Source organism: Xiphophorus hellerii, chromosome 23 (assembly GCF_003331165.1).
Source record: "Xiphophorus hellerii strain 12219 chromosome 23, Xiphophorus_hellerii-4.1, whole genome shotgun sequence".
Classification (NCBI taxonomy): domain Eukaryota; kingdom Metazoa; phylum Chordata; class Actinopteri; order Cyprinodontiformes; family Poeciliidae; genus Xiphophorus; species Xiphophorus hellerii.
In genome coordinates, this window is record NC_045694.1 from 13,718,651 (window position 1) to 13,735,875 (window position 17,225).

The 17,225-nt window shown below is 38.6% G+C and overlaps 1 protein-coding gene across 3 annotated transcripts; it reads left to right on the forward strand.

Annotated features, from left to right (window-relative positions):
- Nucleotides 1–20: 20 nt before the first annotated feature.
- Nucleotides 21–13,218, forward strand: kcnk4a (potassium channel, subfamily K, member 4a). Of its 3 annotated transcripts, none has more exons than XM_032555787.1 (8): nt 21–288; nt 3,477–3,616; nt 5,111–5,379; nt 7,826–7,943; nt 8,049–8,209; nt 8,966–9,152; nt 11,156–11,307; nt 11,381–13,218. In XM_032555787.1, exons 3-8 carry the CDS (start codon nt 5,191–5,193, stop codon nt 12,191–12,193), a joined length of 1,620 nt encoding a protein of 539 aa, XP_032411678.1. In that variant the 5' UTR covers nt 21–288; nt 3,477–3,616; nt 5,111–5,190; the 3' UTR covers nt 12,194–13,218. The 3 variants fall into 3 exon arrangements, with proteins under 3 accessions (XP_032411678.1, XP_032411679.1, XP_032411680.1); XM_032555788.1 differs by having other exon boundaries at nt 24–288; nt 11,156–11,292; XM_032555789.1 differs by lacking the exons at nt 21–288; nt 3,477–3,616; nt 5,111–5,379 and adding an exon at nt 5,389–7,426.
- The last annotated feature ends 4,007 nt before the right edge of the window (nt 13,219–17,225 follow it).

Sequence of the window (17,225 nt, forward strand, 5' to 3'; positions counted from 1 at the left end):
CACACACACACACACACACACACACCCCGAGCGCTGTAATAGCCTTCTCATGCACTCCGCCTCATCTTTTCCTTCATCTCCTCCTACCCTCATATGATCTGTTCCCCTCTGCCCGAGTGATGCGGGGTCACGAGAACGGGGGAAACACCTTCCAAGGAGAAGACACACACATGCACCCATGCAGCCGCACAACACACACACTGAACTTATCGCTCACTCCTGAATGGTGGGAGAAGAAGAGTTTGTGCATAAAGTACAGTTGGATACCAACGTTCGCCAAAACTCAAGGTAAGAATTGTCTTTTAGAGTTTTTGTTTTTTTCTGTCTTGATAAGGACAAGTGTTTGTTTCTATCATGTCTTCTGTTCTGAGACCTCTTCTACAAATTTTGTCAGAATGTATAAAAACAGTTTATTAATGTGCTGATCTAGCATAGGTTCTCTAAGCAAAGTAACCTCACTGCAAAAAATCCTCTTTTCAAAACAAGTTAAAATGTAAAATTAGACATTTTCCCCATGTTTAAATGAAAAAAATCTGCCGGTGGAACCAGTAGTGTTTATTAATAGTCAAGAATTATTGGCTTAGAACAGTTTTCTACATCTTGCTGAAAAGTAACTTGTATGATTTGTCTTGTTTTAACACAAAACATACTAGAAACTAGACAAAAACACTTAAGATTTTTGTGTTTTTGCAGCGTTAACACAACCGACAGACCCAGGCTGGTTTTTTTACAGATTTCTCCACATGTTTATTTGTCAGTCTGAGTATCTTCTCTGTTTTTACTGCACCCCAAAAACATTCTGTCATTATTTTGTTCCCAGAGCATGAAACCAGAACTGCAACCTGTGATCTCCTCCTGACGTCAGGGTTAGCTCTCTGTTGAATACTTTCAGGCCAGATTATGTCTGAAGGGCCTTTATTTTTGACCTTCGTGGTAAATTCTTGCATAAGAGACTACATTTTCTCCCACAGTCGGTCATCTCGGTCTTTGATGGTTTGTCTGAAGTTTGTACAACAGCCGTGCCACTAAAATCCTTTCAAGGCAGCAAATTTTAGTTTGGGTTTCTTTGCTTTTGGTTATAGCAGTTTCTTCTTGTTTTTTGCATTTACGTAGTACTGTAAATACCATCTGTTTCCGTTTTGTATTATAAATGTTTTTCCTGCAGAGGTCTTAACTCCCCCTGAGACCTGAAATCTCATGAGATATTATTAAACTGCACGAAACTCCCTAATATGGTAACTTGGGGATTTATAGTGCTTTGTCTAAATATTTATTTTAATGGCTTAAAGTCATTTTAAATGACTATAGTAAACAGAAATCTTCTAAGACAAAATTTATCTTTTCTTAGAAAAATCATGTTTATTAAAGTCTTCTTAGATTCTTGAAAACCTTTGGGAATAAAGTTTATTTGTGGTGATTTCTACTTTTCCCCTTTACATTGTACATGGCTAATAAAAAAGGAGCATCTTCCCACAATCATCCTTATGCAGAGCCTTGCAAAAGTATTCATACCCACTAACATTTCCACATATTGTCCCATTACATCCACAAACATCAATGTCCCAATACCTTATTGGGATTTCATGTGATAGACAAAACACAAAACTTCACATCCCTGTGAAGTGGAAGGAAATTTTATTTTACAAATAAAAATCTTGAGGTGCTTATATGTGTCAGCCCCCTTTACTCTGTATGTACCCTGTTCAGTATATTTTCTCAAAATGTAGCATCAATGAGTCATGAAAGCAACCAGATTGATAACTCTGGAGGAGCTGTAGAGATCCACAGCTCGGGTGGGAGAATCGGGTTGCAACTATTAGTCATGCAACCTTCAAATCTATTTCTTTTTAGTAATTGTTGAAACAATGGTCTTGCTTAAAGTTATGTATATTCTGGTCAGATTAAGATAAAAGTAAATGTTTGGTCTATGTCTGGAGGGAAACCCAGCACTGCAGCATCATGCTGTGGGGATGTTTTAGTTCAGCTGTAACAGGGAATCTGGTCAGAGATGATGGGAAGATGGACGGAGCTAAAAACAGAGTCATCCTGGAAGAAAACCTGTTGGAGGCTGAAAGAATAGAACGGAGGTTTACCTTCCAGCAGGATAAACAATCCTGAATTTACAGCCAGAGCAACACTGGAAGGGTTTAGATTAAAGTGTTTTCATGTGCAAAAATGGCATAGTCAAAGGCCATACATAAATCCAATTGGGAATCTGTTGCAAGACCTGAAAATTGATGTTCAGAGACAATCATGCACTCTAGTTTACTTTCTGTTTACATATTTGCACATTACCTTGCTGCTCTAGCTCATATAATCCTCAAGGTTTGTGGAGGCACAGTGGCAAAATGTGGAAATGTTGTACAAGTATCAATACACTATGTATACACGGCAAAAACACAAACTTACAAAGTATTGGTTTTGTTTCTAGTGCAAATATCTTTGTGCCCTTGAAATAAGACAAAACTAACTCACAAGTAACTTTTCAGCAATATATAGAAGCTTGTTTTAAGCCAATAATTCCTTAATAGTGATGGAAAAAGTACAAGGCAGATTATTTTATTTATGACATGGGAAAATGTCCCATCTGCCAGTGGAAGTAGTACCTTTTAATCAATACTAAGGAATTATTTACTTAAACCAATCTCCGATATATTGCTGAAAAGTTATTTGTAAGTTAGTTTTGTCTTATTTCAAGATTTTGAGTTTCAGCAGTGCAGTGATTCTGAGGGACTTTAGATGTGGTGTGGCACAAACTGAGCTTATCTTCCTGCAGTCCACCACAGTTTGGTAAGATTTGTCCCGTCGTAAATGTAAACCTAAGAATACCTCATTTATAACTGGCCCTGCCTTCATGCTTCTTTCCAAACAGCTAAGCTCCTGATTTATTACCCCACCTGCGCTGATGTTTATCTCAAGATTAGATTTCAGTTTGTCGACCTCCTTTCTCCAACCTAATAGCTCAGCACAATATCAAAATGTGCCAGCGAAGGTTTGGACAGTGATATAACCAAAAACATCTGTCAGGGCTGGTTAGCAGGAATCCCCACGCAAAACAAAGACAGCAGTCCATTAGAGCAGAATGCTAACAGTTGGCCTGGCTCTGGAAAATCTCAGTACACTGTCAGAGTCCACATGGCGGTGACCGGGTCCACTCTACCTGGGCCGAGCAGCTCCTAAATCCCAGCCCTGTTTGTCTGAGCGCTTGTCTCTGAGGTAAACACGGCTCAAAGAAAAGCACAAGGAGCCAAGTGAAGATAAGAGATAAACCTGGTTTTTGATTAATGCTGTGTGATGTTTCTCTGGAAGCTTGGCAGGGTCTAATCATCTTAGAGGCCGCTGGCAGGGTGGCCTGCATTTTGTCACTTTTGCACCAGTTTTCGTGATAAATCCCCTCCAATAGTGTTCAATGGAAGAGCTTTGAGAGAAGCTGGAAAGTGTTTGTGTACTGACGCGTACCTTTGTGTGTCCACAAGTGTTTAAATGGCTTAAATGGAGCAGAGATGGAGCCACACTTCTCTTCTGAGCGCTGAAGGTACAACCAGGAAAAGATTATTTTTCTCCAAATGATCTCTGAAGGTTTAACATGGGATGAGCCTGCCATCAGTACATTAAGGTACAGACTCACTTTCCTGTTTTGTTATCAAGTTTTCTTATTATGTAGAGGCAAAGTTTGGTAGTAACTAGTTACATTTACTCAGTCACTTTTACTTGCGTAGCTTTTTGAACAAAATACTTACTATGCTGTATTTATTTACTTGAGTAATTTTATAATGAAGTATCAGTACTTTTATTTGAGTAAAATTTCTGGGTACTCTACCCGCTGTGAGTAACTTCACTAAATGAAAAACAAGCTTGTTTTAACCAAAATATCACCAGACACATCTGCAGTTTTTGTTCAAGTTTCATTAGTTTTATATTGAAAGAAAATGATTTGGAAAACATTTTTAATTAATGTTAGAAACATTAATTAATGTTATTAATGTTATATTTGAATTATTTTAACTTTTGTTCCACATAACTTTATAATTTGGTCTGTCTGATGTAATTTTTAAATTAAATGATTGATGTTACTCAGTATTTGAATTTCCTTTTTAGCAAATACTTTTTTTCTCTTACTTGAGTACAATTTGTTGCTACTCTATCCATTTCTGGTAACATGAAATTCTTGAACGTTGGAAAATAGAATTTTTCTCTTTCTGATTTATTTCCTTTTTGGCGTTTTATGGTTTCAGATAGTCAAAGAAACTTCTATTTTAAAGTTAACCTGAGAGAATACAGCATAGAGGATAGGGTTTCTGTCACTTTTGTTCTTCCACTTTTTAAATTGTAAGGACTCTCTCCAACATGCCTTCGTGGTCAGTTAAAGTATAGGACAGAAAATTAAGTAAAATTTAAGAAGTCACTGACTGAGATTATTTCACAAAGATTACCGAGAAAAGCTGACTTCTTGGAGAAAAATGTAGAGAAAATAGAATCTGTTTAAAACTTTAGCACAGTGCTGTACTTGTACTATGAAAGAAGCAATAAAGGGATCATTAAGATATTCGTTTTACACCACGGTACATTATCTCTCTTCTAAATTGAGCCTGTGAGGATACAAGCTGAAAACAGCCCAAGATGTGCTACAATCTCACATGTTTTCAGCAATAAACACTGGAGCCTTGGTTTCTAACACCATTTATGTAACAGTAACTTTTATGGAAACCTATTGTCTTCTTTAAAGCATTGCTTGTTTTCCCAAAACAGGAAGAAATTGTTCTCCACCGTCAATGTCTTTCTTAAAACTTCAGTTGACGTTAAGAAGTAGACAGAAAAGTCATAATCTTCCTTTCATACAAAATGGAAAAAAAGCTTAAAAAAGAGCTTCAAAAATGTGATTTATTTTTAAATAAAATTACAAAATTGCAAATAAACTTAGGGGCAAAAATTGGGAGCTATTTAATGCAGTAGTTACAAATTTACCCATTTGACCTTGTCTGATTATAGTTTGACCCACAGATATAAGAAGAGTTTTTGTTTCTTCCCAGAACACTTGTCCACCTTGTTTGTATATATCTGCACTCATGCATTCAGCTCTTGTCTAAAGGAACTTCCTGTTTATGGCCAGCTGCATCCTGGTGCATCCTGACTGAGACCCCGGACCATCCCCCAAACCCTGGAGGGGTAGGGGTGACGAGCAGGAGAAAAATGCGATGCACCACCCTCACCACCTTGCTGACGGGGGTCATGCTGTACCTGGGCATGGGAGCGCTCGTTTTTGTCACCCTGGAGACGCCAAAGGAGAGCAAGGCACATGTGAATCTGCTCAAGGTCAAGCAGGACTTCCTCAGTAACAACTCCTGCGTCACTGAGGTTAATTTACAAGAGCTTGTGAAGGTATCGTCAGACACATGAAGAAAATATTTCTCCTGAGTTTCCTGTTCTTTACCGCACTAATTTATGGCGCAAATCAAATATATATATATTGATAGAATTAAACTAATAACCTATATAAATACTAATCAGTATGTTTCTGAGTGTGTTGAAGGAGGCCCTGCTGAAGGACGCAGAGACAGCCGGCACCAGTTCTAATCAGACGGCTGCTCAATCTGGAGCTAAATCAAACATAAGAGGGTTACACATTTAAAGGTGGTTTTGCACCTAAAGGACCTGGGTCCAATCCGCCCCAAATTTGTTAATGTCTTATTATTTTCCTTACAAAACATATATATATAAAAAATCCCAATAAAATACATTTTAGTTTGTGGTTGTAACATGAAAAATTGTGGAAAAACATCAAAGATTATTCATATAAAAAATAAAATAAATTGTACATATATACATATATGCATATATATATAACAGAAAACCACCAACTGTCAAAAGCAGCGTAACAGAACGTAAATCATCAATAAATGTTGTATAACTGTGGCTACATTTAATGTCCTTTAGATAACATAATGACCACCTCATCACATGTCTGCACCCACATGCTATGAAGCATTCTCACATGTTTTTCTCTTTGAATCTTATCAAAATTAAAGCAGATGGTGTTTGCCTGCAGCCTAAAAGTTTTTCATCACATTCTTTCAAAACAGTACAGCATAACTTTCACCAAATAAATCTCACTTATGTAGTATGTCTGTACTACGTAAAGGTCACTGTTGTCCTTTACTCATTTTATTGACATAGTTCAATAAATATTTAGATCTACACAGGAGCTCTTGGTTGTTCTGCAAAACAAGCCCTACTGATCACTGATACCACAATGATCGATCACTGCAATAATTAGGATCTTCAAGGTTTTAGTTTTTATGGACATAAGATATTTAATCCTGAGAAGATTGGAAAGTGTCTTGCATTGTTTTCGTCAAAGAATAAGAGACTTTACAATATTTGGAAACAGCTCTTGAAAACCATTCTCTGTCATTTTCAGCTGTCCGCTGCCAGCTCTCTGTTAATTACATGGCATCTCATCAGAACTGAACAAAAAGATTTGAATGGAGAATGATGGAAATTCAAGCTTCACAGAGAAGGAAGGCAACTGGTGATATGAGCATTCATCGTGCAGAAACTATTTGGGCTCGCTTGCACGGGGAAAAACGCCGTTGCTTTATGATGCCTGTCAAAAAATACGACTCTATTAATTTGAGTTACAACAACCACCTACAATCTTTTCTCTGAGCGGCGCCCTGTGATCTACTCTGGCATTTTTCTAAAAAACGGGAAGAGAGACGAGGACACTGCAAACAGAAAAGCAGACAGGAACCGTTTACAGCGACAAAAATAAAAACGCACCTGCTAAAAATCCCAGGATTTTGTGATGTCAAGAAATCTTCAAGAAGACATCATCGAAAATATTTTCCTACCTTTTGTCATGTGACACGAATCCTGTTCAGTAGAGCTGAAATATTTTATTTTGTGCACCTTTACACTGAGTTTCAATTTCTATCTAATATCTAATACATTACATTGAACATAATTAACCTTAAATACAGTTCAACTCTTTGTGTAAGATTGTCTTCACCTCTGCCTCTTTTAGTTAAAGCCATGGTTTTTAGAGGAGTTAAAAGGCTCAAACTGTATAAATATATATTATAAAATCTGGTCATTCTGGCTATAATCACAAAACCTTCTGGTAGAAAACATCAGAGTTTGATTAAATTAAACTAAAGTTTTTGTTTCGAATGCCAACATGTAATTTTGGCACACTCTGGGCTTACTTTTCTTTAGATGGAACAAAGGTCTTTGTCAAAATAGACGAAACTATGAACACTTCCTAATACCAGTGAATTTTGTACAAGAACCTACAGTATGTTTTCTTTTTTTAATTTCACTTTCAGTCAAAGAGAACATGATGTTATCAAAGGGCCTGAACAGATGCCAAAAGCTAAATCTGAGAGAAACTTTGTGGGATCGACTGCAAGAGATGTCCTCACAATCTGTAAGATTTGGAGAACAAGCCAGAAAGGGAAATATTTCCTCGTCAATATGTTGCATGTTGATCGCCTCTTACTTCAGAAAAATTATTAAATAATTAATTTATTTGTACTCTGTAGTAAAACAAAATTGCAAAAATACTGATATTTTTGTGCAGGATCATATTACATTTATAATAATTTTTATTTCACATTTTTATTAGTATGTTTACAAGCAAAACAACAAAGATTTCCCCATCTGCTGTTAAATATTTCACATTTTAATTTATTGCTTTTATTTGAGTTCATTTCACTGTGATTCAGTAAATTTGAATGTGGAAGGAGGAAAATTACAAATAAAGCTACAATGAGTATATTTTCGCAAGAACTGGTCATTTACACGTGAACTACATGTTGCTTTGCAGGAGCTGGTATCTGCTGTCGAGGCAGGCCTGGACATAAGGAGCCTACCTGCCAACCTGACCAGCCGCTGGGACATGGGCTCCGCTTTCTTCTTCTGTGGTACCATCATCACCACCATAGGTAAAGAGCAACAAAATACATCTATCTGATTGTCTTAACCAATGATCTCTCTCAAATATTTGCAATATCGATTCAGAGTGTGATGTTTTGTTGTGTATCTACCAGGCTTTGGGAATCTGTCCCCTCGGACGTGGCTTGGACAGCTGTTCTGTGTGTGTTACGCCCTGGTCGGTATCCCCATGTTTGGCATCCTGCTTGCTGGAGTGGGTGATCACATGGGCACGGTGCTGCGGAGAGCTGTGGCCAAGATTGAGAACCTGTTTTTGGTGAGAAGGGTCTGTCCTAATCTAAGGTTTTTTCAGTTTACCCTGGGAGGTTTCTGCACCTCTACCTTCAGTTTTAGCCTTACTTTGAGGAGAAAACAACATCCGGACAGTCATCAGCTAAAATGCAGTTAAGAGCTATTAACAGCACTGCACAGTCACAGGGTTGCCATGCTTTGGAACAGTTTAATCTGGACCAGCACATCTTTTTTGAGAAGAATTGTGCACAAACTCAAAAATCTGTTTTTTAATTATTGATAAGAGAGTGCTTTACAACTTTTGTAAGTTTGTGTTATAAGTCCCTGTAAGCCTCTATTGTGCTATAGATCATTTTATACCAGTCTTTAAGCAGCAGATGAGACAATGTGAATCTAAATTCAAACTTTATATCGGTTCCATGTCAGCTTTCTGTTGCGTGAGTTTTCCAGTGAGCTATTTTATGCATTCTCACATTTGAATGCAATGCTTCAAGGGTTATTGTTAGAAATGGGTGTCCATGGTGGTTTACAGACTCATTTTAAACACAACTCACCCATGAAAAGAAGAGGCATGTGGGAGGACTGAGTGGCTTACTCCGCCTCCTGAATCCCATCTGCTAGAAAAAGGATGCAAAGATTTAATAGAAGAAGATGTATTTCAACATTTTAGCTGAAGTATAACTGGACATACGCTGCTTATTAAACCAACACCACAAGTCTCCTTAGACACCTCTAAGTCTAAACTGTGTGTTTAAATCTGCTGTTGCTGTCTCTCTTGCAGAAACGTAAAATCAGGTCCACAACTGTGCGCGTGATGTCAGCAGTTCTCTCCATCCTTATTGGCTGCTTGATTTTCCTCGCTGTCCCGACGGTCGTGTTTCAGAAGGTGGAGAGGTGGTCGTTTCTGGAGTCGCTGTATTTCGTGGTCATCACCCTTACCACTGTTGGATTTGGAGACTTCGTACCAGGTGTCGACATGCGACTTGTGCTACTTTCTGGCCACTGTAGTCAAGACTCACTCAAAAAATCACAAGCACCAGGTTGCAAAAAAGAAAAAGTACATTTTTTTGATAAATTGTGAGTAATGGCACTGCAGCGCACAAATCGGTAAAAAGGTTATTTAATTACTGAAAGCTTGCAACCTGAGACTCCTGCAACTAATTTTTTTAAATATGTTTTTTTTTTGTATAGAATTTTTGATATTAATTCCTCTTTTGTCATGGAATAATTGAATTAAATTTCCACAACAGAAGATAATTTTTTTGCCAGTATTTTTTCTTGTCTTTAGATTGGAAACACAACATTTTATGTTTTTCTTTATTCTAAAACATAAAAATAGAAAAAGCAGAGGTTCTTCAAAAATGACAATAAAACTTTTATAGTAATTTATCTATTTTCCAAAAGGGCACACATAATTTGTGGCATTAAATGAGTTTTATTTCATTAAACTGGTGAAAAGGGTTCTTTGGATTGCAATGGCTGCAGATCTGCCTGCCCATGGTTATAATATGTGTCAAAAAATATGACTATTACTCACACCACCAAAGCCTCTTCGTAACAACAGATTGCTATGGTGATGCCTGCTTTTTTCGTTGCAAAAAGTAAGTTCAAAGGTGAACCGAACCAGAATCTGGAAATGTTAAGCCTGCGACAAACATTTGCTGTGTGTGAAAATTAAAGAACATACTGCTAACATGTCTTGAACCCTAATTGGCCACATTTATGATGCTTGACAATAAATACTTTCCTAATTGCAGTTGCACCATGCAATTCCTCTGAGCGCTGTTTCCTTTTCAAGGTTATATAAGAACTACCAACCTTCTGAAGTCATGTGTGCTGTCTCAGCCGCACTTCAGAACAAAAAGAAATGGTGGATATTTCTTGTGGTTGCCACATAATGTTTTATGTTTCAGATCTTCAGTGGAAGGCAGGGCATGAAATGGCTCTTGTTAACTCAAAATAACATCTCAGATCTTTGTTGCTGACGGTAAACATTGCTATCAGACCATCAGTCACCAAAGAGGCAAGAAGGAGCTTCTAAAACGAACACACTCTTTGTTGGTAAAGATTTGTGCTTAAGTGCTAAAACAACAATGACAGAAACATTGTGCTGAACAGAGAGAGTAGTAGGCTTTGGGATGAGAGGTGAAATGTCTTTTAGAAACAAGAAAAGCTCAGGAGTCTCTTGCTTAAGCACCTGGGATTGTCTGGAGGAGTGAGGATCTACTCCTCCAGGATCTTTACTGATCTTTCCAGGCTAATAAAGATTTATTTCAAACACACGGAACAATGCTGATTTGAGCCCCATCTCGCCAGATTAACACCACCCCACAGTCTCCTAAACCTGCTTAGACTTTGAACCATGACTTTAATACATAAAATCTGGAAAATCTTAGTAAGTGTGAAGTCACTTCTAACCAAATTGTGCTCTCAGTAATCTCCAAGATAGGTTTTCACTACTGCTTTCTATCTTACCACAACAATAAAGCTGTAGATTTGACATCTGTGTGGAGAGGTTGTCATAAAACCTATAGTCTGCCTATATATATATGGGAGGTTTCTGTGCCTCTAACATCAGTTTCAACCTTACTGTGGAAAAGAAATGTCATCATGAGTTTCATCAGTTGCTAGAACATACATGTGAAGTGTGTTTCTGATGTCAATGCGAAAAGGTGATGTTTTCACGTTTAATGGAAAGTTTTGAGGGTTTTGAGTTGGAGATCTTGCAAGTTTGCTCATTTGGGAGTGCTTTACTCCCAAAATACTACTCCTAGTCATTATGTGCATTTTCATATATATTTTTAAGAGCTGCTGAACTAGTAGTGGGATAAAAATGGAGAGCAAATTTGGAAAATGACAAGAACCCATGACATGATGGGTAATCTTTGTTGGTAAAGTTTTTTGTCTTTTTTTATTGACTGCAGTTAACCTGGTAAATATAAGACCTTCTAAGTCCAGCATTTTTCTTCAGGTGGAGGTTATGAAGGTGGGACGATCTTCAAGCCTCTTGTGTTGTTGTGGATAGTGTTTGGCCTGGCCTACTTTGCCTCCATCCTCACCATGATAGGCAACTGGCTGAGGGTTCTGTCCAAGAAGACGCGCGCTGAGGTGAGAGCTATTAAGGTCAGGAAACTTAATAAAGAGAGACATGAAGCATCATTTCCCCCTTGCCATTGTTTCCTTCTGTTGCTTTCAGATGGAGGAGTTAAGGGCCCACGCCACGGACTGGACCCAGAACATGGACTTCCGTATCCCAAACCCTCTGGAATTCAACGACCCTTTCCTTCTTCAACGCCGGCGTTGGAAACGCAGTGAGCGACGCCGCATCCGCCGGGGAGCCCACGGCACCCTGGGACACTGGGTTCGAGGCACCTCTGAGAACGGACACTTGCCGAACCGCTGGGCCGGCCTCTCCAGCTCCATGTGCCAGCTGGAAGGTCAGTCCTCTCTAGAGAGGGCTCCGGTGGCCAAGCCTCGGCCACGGGGCAGCGCAGCTGGAGACCCAGCAGTCCCAAAAGCAGCTCTGGGGAGCAGAACAGATGCTGCTGTTGGTGTTCAGGGACAAGGAAGGCCCTTTCACCAGGTTCTGACCCGCTCGTTCTCCCTCCCTGTGGCCCGATCCACCTCAGAGCTGGACTCCACAGGTACAGCCATGCAGGAGGGCTCCCTCTATGAGTCTGTGTATGACTCCCAGTCAGATGGCTCATCGGTGTCTTTGACATTCTCAGTACTCCACAGTTTCCTAGGCTCTCATCCCTTCAGCGGCGTGGAGGAAGGGGACTTGAGGGGCTTACAAATAGCCACAGAACATGAAAAAGACCAAAGCATTTCACAAAAATCTGAATCTGAACTTAACAGTGCCTGCGGTCAAACCCCACCTCAAAGTTTTCCCTCTTGCTCCCCTCCTCCCACGCCTGAACTGCCCCCTCCATCCCCTCAAGGCACTGCTGCCTCCTCATTAGACTGTCCAGCTGCTGAATTTCTTCGGAGAGAACTTGGCCTACATTGACGAGTCTTCAGACACGCTCAGCGACCTCACTGAGCCCACAGTAAGCAAAGAGAAAAGGAGACATCTACGCAAGCCCAGGCGGAAGAGCATAAAGAAACGACCGACACACAGGTGGAGCCCCCTGCAGGTGAGAAGGCTCAGCATGCAGCCACCATCTAATCCCCCAACACCTCCTCCAGAATGCTCTCCTTCAGACATTTCTCTAGCAGAGACCTAGACAGATTCAGCTCCTGGCCTTTGATGGCCCCCTATAAATATAGCATACTGGCAAAGTTTGTGTGACAAACCTTGACGCCTTGCCATGCTGCATCTTGAATCATGAATTTCTTGAAGGTCATCAATGAAGTCAACTCCCAAACTTCAACTTCTTTATATTTTTGTTAGACAGCATCTGGACTGACTCTTCTGTTCCCTACTGGCGCTGATAGTTTAAGGGTTGATTCATGTTTACATCTTATGCCGACTGTCATATTTATGCCTTTGTTAAAAAAAAGACTCCATGTAAACCAAGGTTCATATTTCATTAGTTGCATTTTTTCCTTTTAACATCACACATTATCTGATACAGTCATTCTGAAGTTTCAGCTCTGTAAACACTAAGATTTCCAAGAACCGGCTTACTAAAAAGAATTGTTTCTAAAATCATACTGAAATAGTGATACAGTACTACTTGTACTTTTCCAGTTTGTTAAGTTTTTTCATTCAGACAAACATATTCTTATCCATTGCCACTGCCTGTTTGGATGAAAGCTAAGACTTAATTTTGTATTCACTCTGATGTTGGACTTTCCAAGATGGTTGGAAAATACACAAGGAGATTCCCTGAAGTCTAAATCCAACACAAAAGTGAAAATCCAATATGGCTGCCTCCTGTTTAAATAATACATACATAAATAAATGGTTTATTTGCACCTTTTTGGACAGTTTATTTCTCATACAATCTTTAACACACACCTATAAATATTCGTATAACCTGTGGTTAGTGAACATGTTTCTTTGGTGCTTGAATAAACAGAAGAATCTCACACTGGTTTTCTGACTTCCAACTAGGTAATTATGAAGTTGGGTTCGATGTTATTGTTGGTTAGTTCACTGATTTTAGCATCACTATAAACTAGCTCTCAAAATATTGGGGTTGACGCCAAACATTTCTGATTGTAATACAGCAGAATCTTGAAACCCTCCTCTAAAATATTTAAAGTTTTTCAGCCTTTTACTCAAGGTGGCATTAAAAAGTCTCAAATTTAATTTGCTGAAACCTGCAGATATACTGTATGTCTAGTCTTTTGAAGCCTCTAACACAGTTTCTTCCAGGACTTTCCTGTATGTGACTCGATCAATCTTCCCATCATCTCTGTCCTGCTTCTCTGTTCCTCCTGGGACAGGGAAAGCGTCCCACAGCATGATGCTGCCACCAATGTGATTGACAGTATGTTCACAGTAAAAGTGAGTGTCAGTTTTCTCAAAGATCATGTATTATTATTTTCTTCTATATCATATTTATGTGTTACTTTTCATGGTTTATTACTTAAAATCCCAATAAAATAGATTTAAGATGTGGTTGTAACATGACAAAAGTTTAAGTATTAATTCGATGTTGAAGAGTTGAATATCTGGGGTTTTCTTGTTGCTTAGGTTTTAGCGTATTAACTAAACTTTCACTGTGTCAAAGCTTGTACTGGACACCACCCAGTTAAAACAGGATAACATTGCAAGGGCCAGAACCACAACAGCAAACTCTAGATCCAAGATATTTAAAACCTGGTAAGATCATCACATGTGTTCAGAATCAGTGTTAATGATTCATGAGTTGTGAGCAAAAAAAACTTGCTAGTCTGAGGTTTTAAAGTCATCTAAGGGATAAAGGAACCCGGGGGTTTCAATTTCTTGACTCGTGAAACCACTCATGAATATTATAAAGAATCAAAATAGTAAAAGCCATAAAATCTACCCAGTGTTGTGAAAGCTCCCCAAAATAATCACTGAATTACCACCTCATAGTGGTGTACTGTTTCATATTTTGGCCAAAAAGTTTTTCAACTGGAAAAAAGCAGGAAAAAAGGGATCAAGTATGAATGGACGTCCTAAAAAAACAGGAAACCTCAAGGTTTTTGTAGATTTGATGTGTACCAACTTCTATGAGATGTTACAAAGTCATTTTCATTTTCAACATCTTTTACGTTTGTTTTTCTGCATATACACCAGTTATTTATGTTTGTCATGACTTTTAGCAGCATTCTCTAAAATATCAAGACTTATAATGTCATCCTAAGGCTCACCATGGAGCATATATTTAAAATATTTAATTTTGGTGCTATCTAGATTTTTGGTCAGTCATAAAGCTCCTCAAGCCAAAAGTCTATGGCTCTCTTATAGTGGCTTTTGTAAGATCCGATTTGTTTTTATTATGTTACTCTTTCTGGACCTAAAAGTTGTAAGAGAAGATGCTTGAGTTCTGGTCTCAAAATCCTGAGCTAAAATAAAACACAGGGTCCACCAGTGGGATGAAAAATGCAAGAAGTACATTTTGAACCCTCAAAAATGTTAAATATGTGCAGCAAAGCATATAAAACCAGTAGAGAATCGCAGAAGCTCTGTGAAGCAGAAGATGCATAATGATCTGCACCCTGAGACCTGAGTGAGCTCATTTCTTGGTAAATGAGGGGTAAACAGTCAGTTCCTGCATACTCAGAATCAAGATCTAGTTCACAAAGATATCGTGGCATTAAGTCCTCGTCTGGGGCCAAAATAAGTAACAGACTGAGGCCGTGCTCAGACCCAGGCTCCCACAGATTTTGTACTTTGTTGACAGAAGGCTAGAAAGAGAGGAAGGTGGTGCGCCAAGTGCGACGCATCAGCAGTTCAGTCGTTATGACTCCTCAGGCTGTTTTTACTGCGTCTGGGTTTGTGATCTCAAACCGGTTTCATTTTTAGACTGTCTTTGTAGACGATGCGATAAATAGCACTATTTGAAAATTGTAAAGTGTTGAGATTTAATGCTCAACAAACAGACATCAGTTTACTAAATATAACGAAGTCAGGGGCCACGGTTCAAGGTGAACTCTTCCCACTGGGTTGAGGGTGAGAGTCCACATCAGGAGGAAGAATCCAAGCATCTTTGTTTGGGAATGATGGTGGGATGGACTGGCAGCAGAGGCATTAGCTATATGAAGACTATATGCGGTGCTTGTGTCTTGAAACTGTTATAAATTATGCAATTTCTAATATTCATGAGTCAATATTTTGATCACTTTGGCGTGTGGTTTAAATCAACAATTATCATAACACATTTTTCAAATTATTCAGACAAATAATGCAAAGAAAACAAGTTCATATTCATTTAGAAACAACAATATTAATGTTTTAACTCAGGAAGAGTTCAGAAATCAATATTAGGTGGAATAACCAGAAGGTTTTCAGTGCAGCTGGTCTCATTATTTTTTCCAGAGCTCTAATACAAAATTATAACTTGAAACTTGAAACTGTTTTAAAATGTATTAAGGGTTTATTTTGAATATTTTAAATACATTAAATTCATCACTAGGGTTGATTTTTGAATTAGTACATCATCTGCTTCATTGTAGTTTGAATCAATTCAGTGTGGATAATTATAGAGAAGGTGTCTACTTAAGGAAACCAGTAGCTTGTTCTGAATCATATTTCAGTTCTAACCTTTGTCCCAAAGTTTCTTCTAAAGCAGGAAGGAAAACAAAGCTCAGGAAGGAGTGTTTGACCAGCTGGAAGGTGAGAGGACAGGAAAAATTGACAAGCATAAACAAAAGCATCAAAGGGAGAACAAACGGACAAGAAAAACTTATTACAGCGATAACAGGATAGGGATCCTGTCTAGTGTAAAGTATTTACGTCTTGAGTTTGTATTCGCATTAAATCACGGTGCAATCACAAACCTTAATGTATTTTAATGGGATTTTACTAATGAGTCAATACTTTGTGGAACCACTTTTTGTTGATTTATCGATCAAATCTAGGTCTGGACTTTGGCTAGGCCATTCCGACACATCAATATGCTGTCGTCCAAACTGCCCCCTGCTGTTTCGTCAGTCTCCAAAAGGTTTGCTTCCAGGAGTGCTCTGTATTTAGAGCCATCCATGCCTGCAAGAGAAAAGTAACCCACAGCATGATCAGTGGGGCCGGCATGTCCAGGATGGTGTGCAGTGTTAATCCTGAGGGTTAACACTGCACTGATCCTGCATGTTTGCCTAATTTTACTCTGAAGACAACTGATTTTATTTAGAGATTTGAGAATAAAGTGGGTTGAATACAAATGCACACGCTTTTCAGAATTTTATTTTAAAAAACATCATAAAATGTGTATAATTTTCTTTTTATTTCACAATTATGCAGCAAAACTATTAAATAAAAGAGAAAAACCGGATAGGAGTGCTCGGTTCGAATCAGACAAAATGTGAAAAATTTAATGTAATGCTTTTTGAAGAAGATAAATAGAAAAGGTTTAGAGAGAAGCAGAAGTCTGTATCACTATAATGAACATGTTGCTGAATAATCTGAGTATTTCTCAGATTTTCCATCAGATTACCTGTGAGTAAATTAATCTACATCTTTCCTTAAACTGAATCAGCCTTTTATTCATATATGGAGCTAAATTACAGGCATTACACCCTCCTCTGTGCAAAGAAGGAACAGAGAGGCCCTCCTCTCCACTTTTAGAGTAACTCTTCAAAGGATTTTAATAATCCTGAGGCTGCAGATCGGTAACTGAACCTCGATTCTTCTCTTCAGCTTGTATAACCTCATTTGGCTTTCATGGCAGTGCGCCATTGCCCCGAGAAGTCATATATTGAATTTAGCTGCCTGAAAAAGTAGAAATGACTTCAGTTGGGACTCTGATCCAAAAGCTGCACTGTGAGCTCATGAGGTGCATGTAAGGAAGAATTGCCTTCTGTTCATCTTTCTGAATGTTTTGCAGCTTCTGTCAAAGGCTTTCTTTACATTTTCAGTCAGCATGAGTGAATGTGTGACGAACCAGGCCCATGAATCATGGCATCTGTAT